General features: G+C 39.7%; 1 protein-coding gene across 4 annotated transcripts in view; it reads left to right on the forward strand.

The window, feature by feature from the left end:
- Positions 1–13,590, forward strand: part of osbpl6 (oxysterol binding protein-like 6) — a 47,810-nt gene that overhangs the window by 2,897 nt on the left and 31,323 nt on the right. For all 4 annotated transcript variants that reach the window (XM_053496642.1, XM_053496646.1, XM_053496643.1 and 1 more), the window contains one exon: positions 12,702–12,996. In XM_053496642.1, the coding sequence (XP_053352617.1) occupies positions 12,856–12,996 (141 nt within the window). In that variant the 5' untranslated portion in view covers positions 12,702–12,855. The remainder of the gene's footprint in view (positions 1–12,701; positions 12,997–13,590) is intronic.

Consider the following 13,590-nt stretch of genomic DNA (forward strand, 5'->3'; position numbering starts at 1 on the left):
GATTCTTGCCAGTTACACGGTTATAACAAAAAACAGAAGAACAGAGCTGTGCTTTTGATTGGTCAAGAAGTGCCACTACTAGATGTTCACAAAACAGGGAGAGATGACTGAATGGAAAAGCTGTAAAAATCGTTCCCATTCATATGGTTTATGACCAGGGTTATGTAGCAGGGCTGGATACATTGTGGGACGGGGTGAAAAGTCATAGTGGCTCTTCTTAAAATGTCCCAACAATTCATAGCAAATTCTGAGGTCTCACTTATATTCTATTGGTAAAGGTTGATAGACAGTTTGTGTCTGTTCGGCGTGAGTTTGGAATGGTTTGGTCCTAGACTTGTAGAAAGTAAATCATGTTTAAATAGTAAGCACATTGTAACAATTAATTTTTTTACTGAATAGACAATTTGTTTGATCAAGCCATGTGGTGTCTCATGTATAAATCTACACACACTCAGGTGACTGTGCAAGAACCGAACATTTTCCAAAATTATGAGCTTTTTATAAATAACAAATTTTCTTATTTAAATGCTCCTGCAAAGTATTCGAAGTTCAAATTCAATCATATCCAGCTTGATGCACAAGGCTCAACATTTCCACCATGTACACAGCTACTCACATTAACTCACACCTGCAATTTAAGTTGAAAATTACAGAGATTTGCAGGGCGGTTATTCAGTTGTATAACAGAAATACTTCTTTACTTAATAAACCTAAGGTTAAATATGACACGAGAAGACATTTAGGGGAAGACATACATGTATCGATGTATCATCCCTTGATCACTTCACTTCACTGTTGATCCCAGTGAAGTATCCCTTGATACTTCACTGTTGTTATTATTTCTAGTTTATTACTTCCTTTACAAATAATATTTTAATAATTAAAATTGACTGTCTGCATCATATCCTTCCTGCCATAGTTCATATATGTTTTAGCTATGCAAAAGACGAGGTTAAACTCTTTTCCATTTGGTCAGTGACAGCCCATAGTAAAGCATTTACCTTCATATCAGACGGTCTGCCCAGTCGTCAGTGATAGCCCTTTGGGCCGGCCCTTAACCCTCAACTGCACAGATGCATGAAAGAGATGAACGTAGTTACTCTGGTTACTGTATAAGTTACTCTGGACACACATGTGTACCCAATGCCATAATTGGACATTTGGAGTATTTTACTTAAATGATTCAAATAGATCAGAATTGCCTTTAGGTTAGAGACAATTCTTGGAGAAATTGTAAAAAGAAATCTGTAATTGTAATTGCTTTTCATATCCCAAAATCTCTGATTGGTTGGCCTCAGGTAGTAGGGAGTCCAATGTAATTTAAGTAATCACTCTATACAACTGTGTTAAGTAGAAAACCAGCCATACATGCCAAATCTTAATGTTTTGTGGAGGCAATTCTGATTCATTTGAACCATTCAAGTAAAATACTTTAAATCTGCAATTATGGCATTTGGGGTATTCCAACAGAAGACCATACTGTGTTCCACTCCTCTCATGCAAGAACAGGAATCTGACGCTACAGTGAACACAATCAGCACTTTAGGATTGGAAAAACACCAGCCAATGCTTTTCTGCTCACCATAGTTGTAATAAGTTACTGTCTGTCACAGAAAAGTGTGGCCCATCTCCTCTCACCGGAGGTGTTTCCAAAGACTGAACTTTGTAAAAAAACAAAAACAAACAAAAAAAAACTTGCACATTGTGCAATGGATACCCCACCCTGAAGATATATCTACCATTTCTGTGGCAGTTACTTACAGGGTGGGGTTGCCAGCTTGATGCCCGAGTGTATCTCAGCACTTGGAGGTGAAGGACCTTGCTCAAGGGTCCAACAGTGGCAGCCTGGCAGGGAACCAGGGACCACCTAATCAGCAGTCCACTGAGCCACCCCTACCCTGAGCAGGGGTACAGGAGATCCTGGTAATGTGGCCACATCCAAATACACTGCAGCAGATAAAAGCTTAAACTGACAGACAACATAACACTTCTAGGCCTTTGGGAAGAATGCATGCTAAAAATATTTTTATTTGAAAGTGTTTATGTCTGAGAACATGGCTATGGGGGCTATATTGCCATTTTTAATGTTGTTGTTGTATACTCACTCCTCCTTTTGAGGTCTTATCATGCAATTTTGTCATCTGGACACTAAGTGGGATATTACTAAACAGGGAAGCCTCTGAGTGGATCATAATTGAGAAACTCAAACGCAGTAAAATAAACAAAACTTACTTGGAAAATTGATTGAAAAACAAATGGCAACAATAGTGTAGACAAGGCTGTGTAGAAGACCAAATCTGTCCTATGGTGTATGTCTGTAAAGCTTTGTATGGGCTGTACAGTAGGTACAGTAAGTGGCAGTATCAGAAATGAAACCAACTGAAGCAACAACGAGCATCGAGTTTTTAAAGTCTTGTAGGCAAACCCATATGTAAATGTTCGTGGCCATGGCCACTTGTGTCAGAATGTCTCACTTCCACATACATCTCACTTGCCTCCAGCGCTGATTTCCCTGCGCTTGGTAAAGTGTGATAGACTCCAGCTGTAGCTCTCAGTGGCAGAACTTATTACACAGCTGTTTTTTAATATCCAACTCAATGACTAAAGGCCTTTATAACAACTAGGAGGGAAATGACTTACAAACAACTAATGATTGGAATCCATAAACAACATCAAAATCCTATCGTTAGCTAGATTTTCTGACTTGAACTAGAATAGAACTACAATACCCACCATTACCCTTTTGGCCCAATTCTGATCTGTCTCACTGTTTGCGCTCTCTCACATCAACTACCAACCAGAGAGGGCTCACATGCTTCCTGATTCCAGCTGACCACATCCTTTAAACTGCTGCACACTGCAGCTGGAGAGCGACGTAACACACAAAGCGCTCTCCACCCCTTCTGTGAGCTGACAGATGCCCGTGGTTGGCTAGTGATTTGATGTGGCTAGTGGGTTTATTGATGATAACATAGTCATATACTCATGAGTAATCTGATAATAAACCCAGTAGCCACATCACATGTGCGGTTAACCCATGCCTTCCCACCAAGAGTGCACAGCCAATCTGCTCTCTAGGGTTCTGGCTACAGATAGCTGGAGCACCAGCTGCGAATCACACTCACGATCTCCGGTTGATAAAAACTTTCTTGTAATGCCACTCGAGAGCCCACAAAAGTGGTATATTTTTAAAAGATGGCACAGACCACAGATTTTATGAGATTTTTTTAATGAATGGAAATACCTGAGTTTGGAATGGTATCTGCCATAATTTTGAAAATATACCAATTCTATTGCGGCCGTTACTGGTGTTACAGGGTGTTATCAAAAATCCTGAGTTAGGGTCAGTGTCTGCCATCCAGTGTATCCCTGCCTCGTGCACAGTCTTCCTATGATAAGCTTCTGACTCAACTCAACCCTGAGCAGGATATTTAAGCGCAGTGATTCTGCACATTTTAGTTTTATCAGCTCCCAGCACAACTGATTTAACTAATCAGTTAATTACCAACCTTTTTTAAATAGAGCAGAAAAAACATTAAAATGTGCAGGGCAGGGGTCTCCACAAGCACAGCTGACAGCCAGCGCTTAACAGGAGAAATGTTCTTTTTAAAATTATTTGTATACAATAGATTAATAAAGAGCTGCATTGAGCTAAATGTAAGATATGCTTTCTGTTTTTCCCTTTTAATGTTCTGTACTGTGTGTCAGTTTGCATTTGAGTTTGGGAGTTTTTTTTATTTTCTTTTAAATAATACCAATACAAATACAAATAATGATTCCAGTTTTTATGGCTGTATAATAATGACTTTCTAGTCATATCGCTGATATTAGCCTGAATGGATAAAATGATGGGTTATGCCTTCACCTGATCAGATCTATAGACAGTGGAGCTTCGTGATTCTTTCTTTTCAGAGAGATTTAAATTAAGGTCCTTTTAATTTCTTTTAATGAACTTGGATAACAGATAAGTATGCGTATTTATTTAATAATATTAGTTCTATGATTTATTCACTGCCTTTTGGAACATTACTTACAGTAATGTTACTTAGTGCTTCTACAGCATGCAGATTACGACCTTAGAGAAAATAAGATATGGCAGGCAAAATCGATTCAGTTATAAATCATAAATCCTTAGTGTGGCGATTCCCATATTACCACTGACTCCAAAATCATTTTTTTACCTTTATAGTAGAGATCAACCAGTTAATCAGCCATTGACTAGAATTAGCTGGTTTTCAATTTGATTGGCCATGACCGGTATTGAGCAGATCAGTCTGATATAACAGATTTTGTACTGAGCGCATGAGTTTCTGGGCGGTGCAACAGCAACACACTTATGGCATCACATTATTAAAAATTGGGTGCATGAAAAGCCTCCAATCTGCCTTTTTCTCCAAACTCTGTAAGTGAATTAACCTTGAACCCACACGTTACCCACGCTTACACCAGTCTCAAACCACTGTGAGCACAAATTAGTTGGAAATTAGAAAATCGCGTGCATTAGAAGCCCTGCGCGCCAGCGATAGAAGCTGTTTAACTCGCATGCTTACTGTGGCGTTTACAGACTTTAAGGAGGTAAAACATCTCTATTTTTTTTTTAATAATCTTACAGGTAAACTATTTTCACGACTTAATCCCATTCAATAAAAGTGATTTTCGTCTTTTTTTATTTGCTACATTATTTTATTTAGAAATAATGAAATACATTTTTTTTTCTTTTTTAAGGTCACTGGCGGTCGTATAAGCATTTCACAGCGTATCGTACTGTGTATGACTGTCTATGACTGTGTATGTGACAAATAAAATTTGAATTTGATTCAATAATTACGGCGGAAGATACAATACGAGCTGCTCGGTTAAACTCTTGCATTTGAAATTACTTTGCATTGTTTAAATGCTGCACTCAAGGAACGGGCTAATTTAATTAATCATCCATTTTCTTTAATTGGTTAAAATTGTAACAAAATCGTGTGAAAATGTAATATCGAAATCAGAATATTTATAAAAACGCGATACTTATGCTGTAAAATCCCAATTTTAATCGACTCGGCACCTAGGTACTTATAATATCGTCTTGGGAGGGGACTGCTGATTTCTATACCTAATAAATAATCTGTTCTGACACTCGTGAACTGTTGCAGAAAGATGCTTATGGTGTTTACGTGCAGCTTAAAGCAGTGTAGGCGTAAGCCGTGTCCTTTGATGGGATGTGAAGAAATGGGATCTATCTTCCTGTGAGCAGGAGCTATGAGCAGGCTGGGAGAGGCTTTTCCTGTTACTCTAGAGGCCTTGATGTAGGTAATTCTGCTGAGTCATGGGAAAGGTTTATTGTTTTTGTTTTAACACGGTCGTTAGCTTCATTGACAGCGACCCCGGTTTCTCAAAGCGCACCTGTAAGCAGAGATGATGGTGGCTTTTAATATTTAGACTATAGTGCCAACTATATTTAAAAAAAAAGGTGCAGAAGAGTAGAAATAGTAAAAAAAAGAGAGAGAGACCCTAGCTAGGACAATTATTAACTTTGCCGTTTATTCTACACATATCTGATGGGGCTGGTGTCATGAAGGTTAGAAAGGCACTATGTGGAAATGACTCACAGACACATGACATGTGCAGTCCTAGTTACATTGCCTGTATGTGTGTAACTAAGCCAACCTTGACAACCCTGATGGTGTCAGTCTCAAGAGGATAGTGTCTAAAACACAGGGCATGGTATTTTCACATACTGCCGTTAGCTAGTTATGCTGTAAATGTCACACAGCGCTCTGTAGCTCAAACATGTTTTTAAAACCTGCGTCCTGATACTGAATATATACCTCAGTGATTTCTTTAGTGAACTGGTTGGTTTAAGCAGTCTCTGAAAAACAGGGACCGTGGAGATCAACGTATAGTTCTCGTATTATGACCATAGTGGAACCTTCTGGGCAACTACAGACAATTTGGGAATGTCAGTTAGCCTAATCTGCATGTCTTTAGACTGTGGGAGGAAACTCCATGCTGACAAACCCTACGGTGGGAATCGAACCTGGACCCTGGAGGTGCCAGGCCACAGTGCTAACCACTAAACCATCAGTAATACAGCTTATGGGCAGGTGGCTAATAGACTCAACAGAGAGGTGAGCGTGTGAGTGTGTGAAACCATAACAACCCTTTAAATATGTATGGCTGGGCATTTTTTTATAGGAATTGTGTGTGTGTGTGTGTGTCTAGTAAAGTAGGCTAACCCGTCCATGTTCTGAAAGCTAAATTTAGACAAGAGAAAAAGTAATTTTCTTCTATACCATCAAACACATCTGATATACTATATGTGTTTGAATGTGTGTGTGTGTGTGTGTGTGTGTGCTCTAGAAGCATGATTGTATTATTGATTGCATGCTTCTGGGCCCAGTTACAGTAGAACAGCATGTACCACTCAGAAATCCCTTCTGTTCTAGACACCAGACAAACTGCCCTGTTTTTATCAAAGAAGATAAAACACTAGTGCTCGAAGTGAATCATGTCTCATCCTTAGGCTTGTCATCTGCTGTGTCCGACAAATATAGGAGCATTGATTGTCCTTTTTCTGTGTGTGTGTTTTTTTTAAATATACAGTATATTAGGTTATACAGTATATTCAAATATATATTTTTTTGTGTATTTCTGCAAAGACACAAGTAGGACAATTTATATAATCAAGTAAGAACCTGCTGATTCAGGCTGACACATATTTTGACAACAGGATACATCTGTGCTGGGTTTACCCCGGGGAAACCTGCAAACTAAGCATGCTTGGGCAGACAAACACTAAGGCCAGCTCATCACATACACACACACACACACACACACATGCACATATATTATTTAAAGCATCTCACAGTGTCTCACTGAGCGCACTAAGCCAACACCCAGTAAATAAGTCAGAGGAGAAGACTGGTAAAATCATCCTAACATGAAAAATAAAGCACAGGTTATCGGGTCCTCTCTCGAACAGGTGCTTCGTTGAACTAAATTGCAGTTCTAACGATTTAACCATTCTGTCTGGTTTGATTAATCGCGTGTTAATTATTTTTTCAACTTGATGTGAAGGGCAGGAGCGCCCCTGTCAGGACATCGCTAATGAGCACTGTACCAGTTGTTAGTCTCAGTACTGATAGCTCCCCGACACCCACACACCCAAATAGCACACACGGAAAGTCATCAGGGAATAGTGAATAAATAAATAACGAAGAAAGAAACAAATGGGCAGGCAGAAGTAAAAAGTCATGAGCAAAACTGACAGAAAAACATAGACAGTATGAATATACTGTTTCCATCATGTAGAGTCTTTAAGTGGTACCCAGGATGTCATCATGATTTACTGCGCAAACTCACCGATTGTGATCTGCCAACAACGCTTGTTTTCCCTTCCTGAGAAGAACCAGACACATCTTAAACGGTGCCAATAACAGTTTCTGCGTCTTCTCACTGAAACTTGTTTCAGGTCTTGATTTCTTTCATACGGACGTTTAAGATAATTCATTTAAGGGAACCATTAAAGGAAACCAAGGCTTCATCACTTAACCGAAAGGAATTTAGGATTCAAACTCATAACCTTCCAGTCATTAGTTCATAGCCTTAAACACTTTCTGGAATTTTTCCATGTTGCCTAAAATGATCAAAAGAATTTATGAAAAATGGCTCTGCTATTTTTTTCAAGGTTATTTTAAAGGGTATTTTCTTTATTTATTTTACAGTGAGTTTAGGATGTCTATTGTGTAAAACCTGCTTCTAATTTAAGTTAATTCAGAAAACAGCAGGGTTTAAGGAGCAGCAGCAGGTGTGAGAGCAGGCTATGAAAGATGCTAACTACAGGCATGAACGCACTTTTGCCTAAAACACTTTATAATCACTGTAGATGAAGTACGTGTTCATGCATAGCTGGCAGTCTGTCATGCTCATTTTTTTTCCTATTTTTCTCCCCTAATTTAGTGGTATCCAATTCCACCCTGTCACTGGATTCCACCCCGTCACTCCCACATTAAGCATCTACCACCAATCAGTCGGGAGGGACGCAGACCTACCCACGTGTTTCCTCCGATCCACGTAGCGTCACCGACCATTTTTTTTGAACTGCTCGTTCACGCACCGTTGGGGGCAGCGCAACACACTCGGAGGAACAGCGCTATCCGCTCCCTCCGCCTGCGCAAACTCACAGACGCCCCTGATTGGCTTGTAGAGCCGTCATTAATGTGGGAGCACTGAGTACCTCCCATCCCTCCCCCCTGAGAGAGCTCGGCCAATCAGCTCTCTCTAGGCCTCCGACTGTGAGAGGTTAACAGCATCACCCGGGGTGCGAACCAGCGAACTCCGGATGATAGGGCGAGCACTTTACCACTGTGCCACTCGGAGGCCGTCATGCTCATTTTTAACCCCTTTGCATCCCACATTTCATTAGCACAGATTTTCACTTAAGGTGAGGAGCACATGTAAGTGAACCCCTCAAAACAACAGTCCAATCAATTTGAGTAATGAAATGTAGTCCAGAATCTAACCTGACAGATAGTATATACAGTAACGTGGTAGGGGGATTATCGGGGACATGACTGGGGGAATTAGAAGTTAATGTATCTAAACCAAGCCCAAAGGTATGGGCATTGGGCTGTTTGGAGTTGCTAGTAAGTTAATATTATTGTTTATTATCTGTGTAATATACAATCGGGCAATTTCGGACTGTGGGAGGAAACCCACCAAGCACGTGGAGAACATGCAAACTTCATGCACACAGACCCTGAGGTGGAAGGCAACAGTGCTAACCTGTGTGTCTATATATATATACACACAGTACTGTAACGAAAGAAATATAATACAAGACAGACCAGTTTTCAGATAGCAACAAAAAACCTAATGCACGCTTCTGGGATTTGCATAAAAATAGAAAGGAGCGAGTGTGACAAAGTAACCAGAAGAACTCGTATTCTCCAGCATGCTCAGTAAAACCTAATAGCTGTTTTTTATAAAACTGCACAAATCTGTGTCTAAAACCCCTGATTTTAAGCAATGAGTTTTCACTCCAAATATTGACTGTTTATTTTATTACTCTTTATTTCTCTTTATAGAAGTTTCTTGTATGCAGAAATGTTAACAAAAGCATATTTTGTAACAGTACTGTATATATATATATATATATATATATATATATATAAATTTTTTTTTTTATTATATTAATTATTTTTTACATAAGTTAAGTTAAGCCTTTATTTGTCACTTTACAGCACAGTGAAATTCCTTCTTCAGATATCCCAGCGTAACTGGTGTCAGAGAGCAGGGTCAGCCATGATACAGTGCGCCTGAAGCAGATAGGGTTAAGGGCCTTGCTCAAGGGCCCAACAGTGGCAACCTGGTGGATCAAACCGCCGATCTTCCAATAAGTAACTCATTGCTTTAGCCCTCTGAGCCACCACTGCCCCCATATGTCCCATACTGTATATACCCATATATCCACCCATCCAACCATTGTCTGTACAGCTTTTCCTGTGTATCCTGTGTTGCGTGGCCTTGAAACCTATACCAGGAAACACAGGGCATGGTATTTTACTATACCAGGTAGGATACAACCCGGATGGGGTACAAACCATCTCAAGGCATAAGCACACACGTCTAATCATACAATATATGCAGGAGTGCCCAGTGTAAACCCAGCAAGCATTGTAAGAACGATCTATTTTAAATTCCCATGAGAAGGTATTGGTTGTGTGCCATCACAAGGAGACACTAACAGTAGTTTAAATTGTGTTTACGAGAAAAACAATCTCAAGACTCTGTGACAATAGTCATTAATACACCAAAAATATGGACTTACGTTTTTGCAGTTATACAACACATCTCTGCCATTTTAGGATGCATGGTTAGCAACCAGTTTGTCATCATGCAGCAGTTTTAAGCATGAACGTTGAAGCTTTGTACAGTGACCTACAGTATTTGAGTAGAGTGTACAGAAAAGACCCTGGTTTATTCCCACGAGCACTCTTCTCAGTGGGTAGCTGAATGACATTATGGGTAATGACAGGAACCATTACACCAAGTAAAAATCCATCAACCATGATGATGAAAGGAATCAAACCAAAATATAAATCTACAAAAGGAAAAGACTTATATAGTACATGCTTACTTCAGGGCGGCTAAGCTCTTTCATTGTTTTTTTTTTCTTTTTTTCCTTCAAACGGATGTTCATGCAGTCAGTAGCGGAAGAATTATTTAAGTATACAAAAATGTACTTGTTTTAATAAGAATGCTATGAACGAAATAATATGAACAATGTAGTATATTAGTAACAGTAACAACATAAGCAGTATCACTGATCAGTGAAGAGCAGTTGCTTCTTTATTCTTACTAAGCCTCCTCTCTCCTCAGTAACAGCAAAAGGAGGAGCACAGGTTCAGAGAAGCATTTAGACAGCTGAAATAATCTAATGGTGGTTTCTTATGAAGGCTTACAGAATATTAGGGAGGGAAAATCCCTTAAGATGAAAATCCTTGAAAAAGCCTTTTTTTTTAATGAGCATGTAGGAAATGTAAGCTTTTTTTCCTTAGTGCGTGGGATCTCCTGCGGGAGTAATTAAACTGGACAGGGTTTTGCTTCACGCTGAATGTCTGATCAATACAGATACAAGGCACTGTGCAGTACTGCCCTTCACACACACACATGATGATATTACTGTAATGTTAATATACATTCCTCATTCTGTTCATTTGAAAAGTCATATACGTTCATAGCTAGAATGCTAATTTACAGCTTCCTTTAGCTTACCGTAGCCAGTGGTGACTACTACCAGCCCATGTAGACATACTGTATGCAATAAGTGCCAGAGGATCTCCGAGCACTGTTGTTGTCTGCAGCATTTTCATTGAGGCTTCCTGAGCTACCGTGATTTGATTATGGTACCTTCATCTTTCGCATTACAATAATAAGAACGAGGGTTTTCCTGGGAAATGTCTGTGGTAACATCCCCTGTTACTGACGTAGAGATGCCTCGGCCTCAATAGAGACCAGTACCCGAACACGAACGTGAAGGATTGGTGCAGAGGAACTGCTAATGTATTAGGATGACTAATGTAAGTACTGACTGGTGTTTCTATTAATTAAAAACAAAAAGAGCACTAAAGAGCATAAATAACACCCACATGTAATTAGGGCGTTATTCTGTAATTGTAGTTGTCGTCGGATTCTGTTACTCCTGCTTGTCTTCACTTAATGAAACGCATAAAGACCCCCTACACACTCTGATAAATATAACCTGTCTGTGTGTTTGAGTAGGCTTAAGACTAAAAAAATCATATCAGTAGCGAAAAGCAATAATTATGAGTAAAGAAAGGAGTAGCTTTACAATGACCTTTATATGCATACTGTATACTGTACAAGTAACATCATTAGTTAGTAAAAAAGACTCCATGTTTGCATGAACAGCTGTTTTTCAGTTCTGACAGTACGTAATTAAGCTCATGGGGAAAAATCATGGAAATTCTATTTTTTCAGTGGAGATTTTATATCAAGTTATTATATAAACACGATGATGCAGTGGATAGAGATGCTGTCTCAGAGCTCCAGGGTCCCTCAGCTCAGGACACTGTCTGTGCAAAGTTTCATCATGGTTTTTTTTTCTAGATTATTCATACCAATATAAAGGGTACATCAGCAATAACATTGCGATGGAAAATATTGGGCAATTCTGGCCCCTCGGTACCTGACTTCATAACACCCCTGGGGGTGTGTTGTGGTGTCTGGCAGCAGGACTTAGAGCGGATCCTTTGGGTTCTGCGATTTCTGGGGTGTTGCCTCAGTGGATCAGACTTGTTTGTCCGGCTCGTCCTGTGAATACTCAAATTGCGATCTGGGGAGTTTGGAGGCCGGATCTGTAGGCTTGGCCATTTTGCCTGCTTTTCCCGTGGGGTGTGATGCACCTTTGTGGTGCCGTTCGATCGTGGCCAGCTTTGACTTTTTTCCAGTGATTTGTGCTGCAATGTGCTTTCTGTGGGATCTGACTGTACAGGCTGACCGTTGGTCCTCGTAGGCCTGGGTGAGCCTTGGGTGCCCATAGTCCAGTCACCAATTTACTGCTATATATTTGATAATCATTGTTACTAAGTTATTAAATATTAAATGAAATCAATTATGATTAATTGAAGAATCATGACCAACATATTTTTGTAAGCTACATTTTATATTTTGAAATGTTTTTAATTATTTCAATTTTATTACATCATCCACAAACGTACTGCAAAGTGTAAGGTTTATTAAAGTTAGATTTACTGTTGAGAAAAAATAAATGTACCTGTGTCAAATTTATGGTGAAGTTGTTTTGAGGACGCTGAGCACGCAGGTGCTTTGCAATGTGACTCGTTGGAGGAATCACAAAGTTTGCATAGAGGTATTTGATTGGGCTTTGCGTCTCAGAGAAGGCGTGAGTCAAGTCCCCTATACCGAACGGCTTGAAAAGAATTTATTTCATGTTACAAAATGCTCTGATTTACTCAGCAAATTATAACCCCCCGATGATTTTCGGATATCTTACATCAGATTGTGGTTTTATATATTTGTTATTTTAGCAGTCGTAGGCAAATGAGAATTTTATTTGACTAACCACTTGGTTGTATTTGACTAACGACACTGTGCATATACATCCAACAAAAATCTTTCTTCATTTTACCAACATTAACTTCTGTGTATTTTGCTCTTTTATGTTTCAGGTGCCAGGCTGTGAGTCTTTCTCTGGACGCAGCTTTCTCTGGTCATGTTGTTTGCCAGTGGTGAAAGCAGAACGTGAGGGAAGACAGACAGAGAAAGACAGAGAGAGAAGAGAGAGAGAGAGACAGACAGACCACGAAGGCTGCTTTTGTCATCATGTCACACCACCATTCGCGAGGTCACCAGGGTCGCGCTGCTAGCATGGAGGAGAGGTGTGCCACGCCTGTCCATAAGAGCTCCACACCCACACACAAGAGCGCCTCCTCTTCCTCCTCCTCACAGAGGGACAGCAGACAGGTGAGACGGCTCTGAGAGAAGTAAACGGAGAACCTGGGATCAGACAAACTGCTGTGCATTTATTGCATTCTACTTTGATTATAATAGCAGGAAGTGTGACCACTCACGTTTAATCTGATAAGTCCAGCTGTTTATAGTTATTTCCCAAAATTACACACTAATCTGAGGATATCGGGGTGGAGAAATGCTGCAACCTCTCTGCAGAGTCATATATCTCTTAACAGCTGTTTTAATGATTAAAGCAAGAGTTCAGTATTTCTAACTATCAGCCATGACTTAATTGGTGTCTGGAATTTACACCATTAATTTTGCCCTGAAGCTTAAAACGTCATTCAAAGGCTTCTGCATGATATATTAACTATATATTATTGTATATATCATTGATATATTGTATATTCTATCCAACCATCTAGCAATCTCTGTAGTCCGACTAGCAACCATTAAGTTGGCCTTAACATGCAGGTTGTACGTTAAAGGCTAATAATGATCATTGTATTTATTCCCATCTTGTACAACCATGGTAGGATCTCCGGTCAACATTCACACACACACACACACACACACACACACACAATTAGCCTAATCTGAATGTCT

This window comes from Clarias gariepinus, chromosome 5, assembly GCF_024256425.1.
Source record: "Clarias gariepinus isolate MV-2021 ecotype Netherlands chromosome 5, CGAR_prim_01v2, whole genome shotgun sequence".
NCBI classification, from domain to species: Eukaryota; Metazoa; Chordata; class Actinopteri; order Siluriformes; family Clariidae; genus Clarias; species Clarias gariepinus.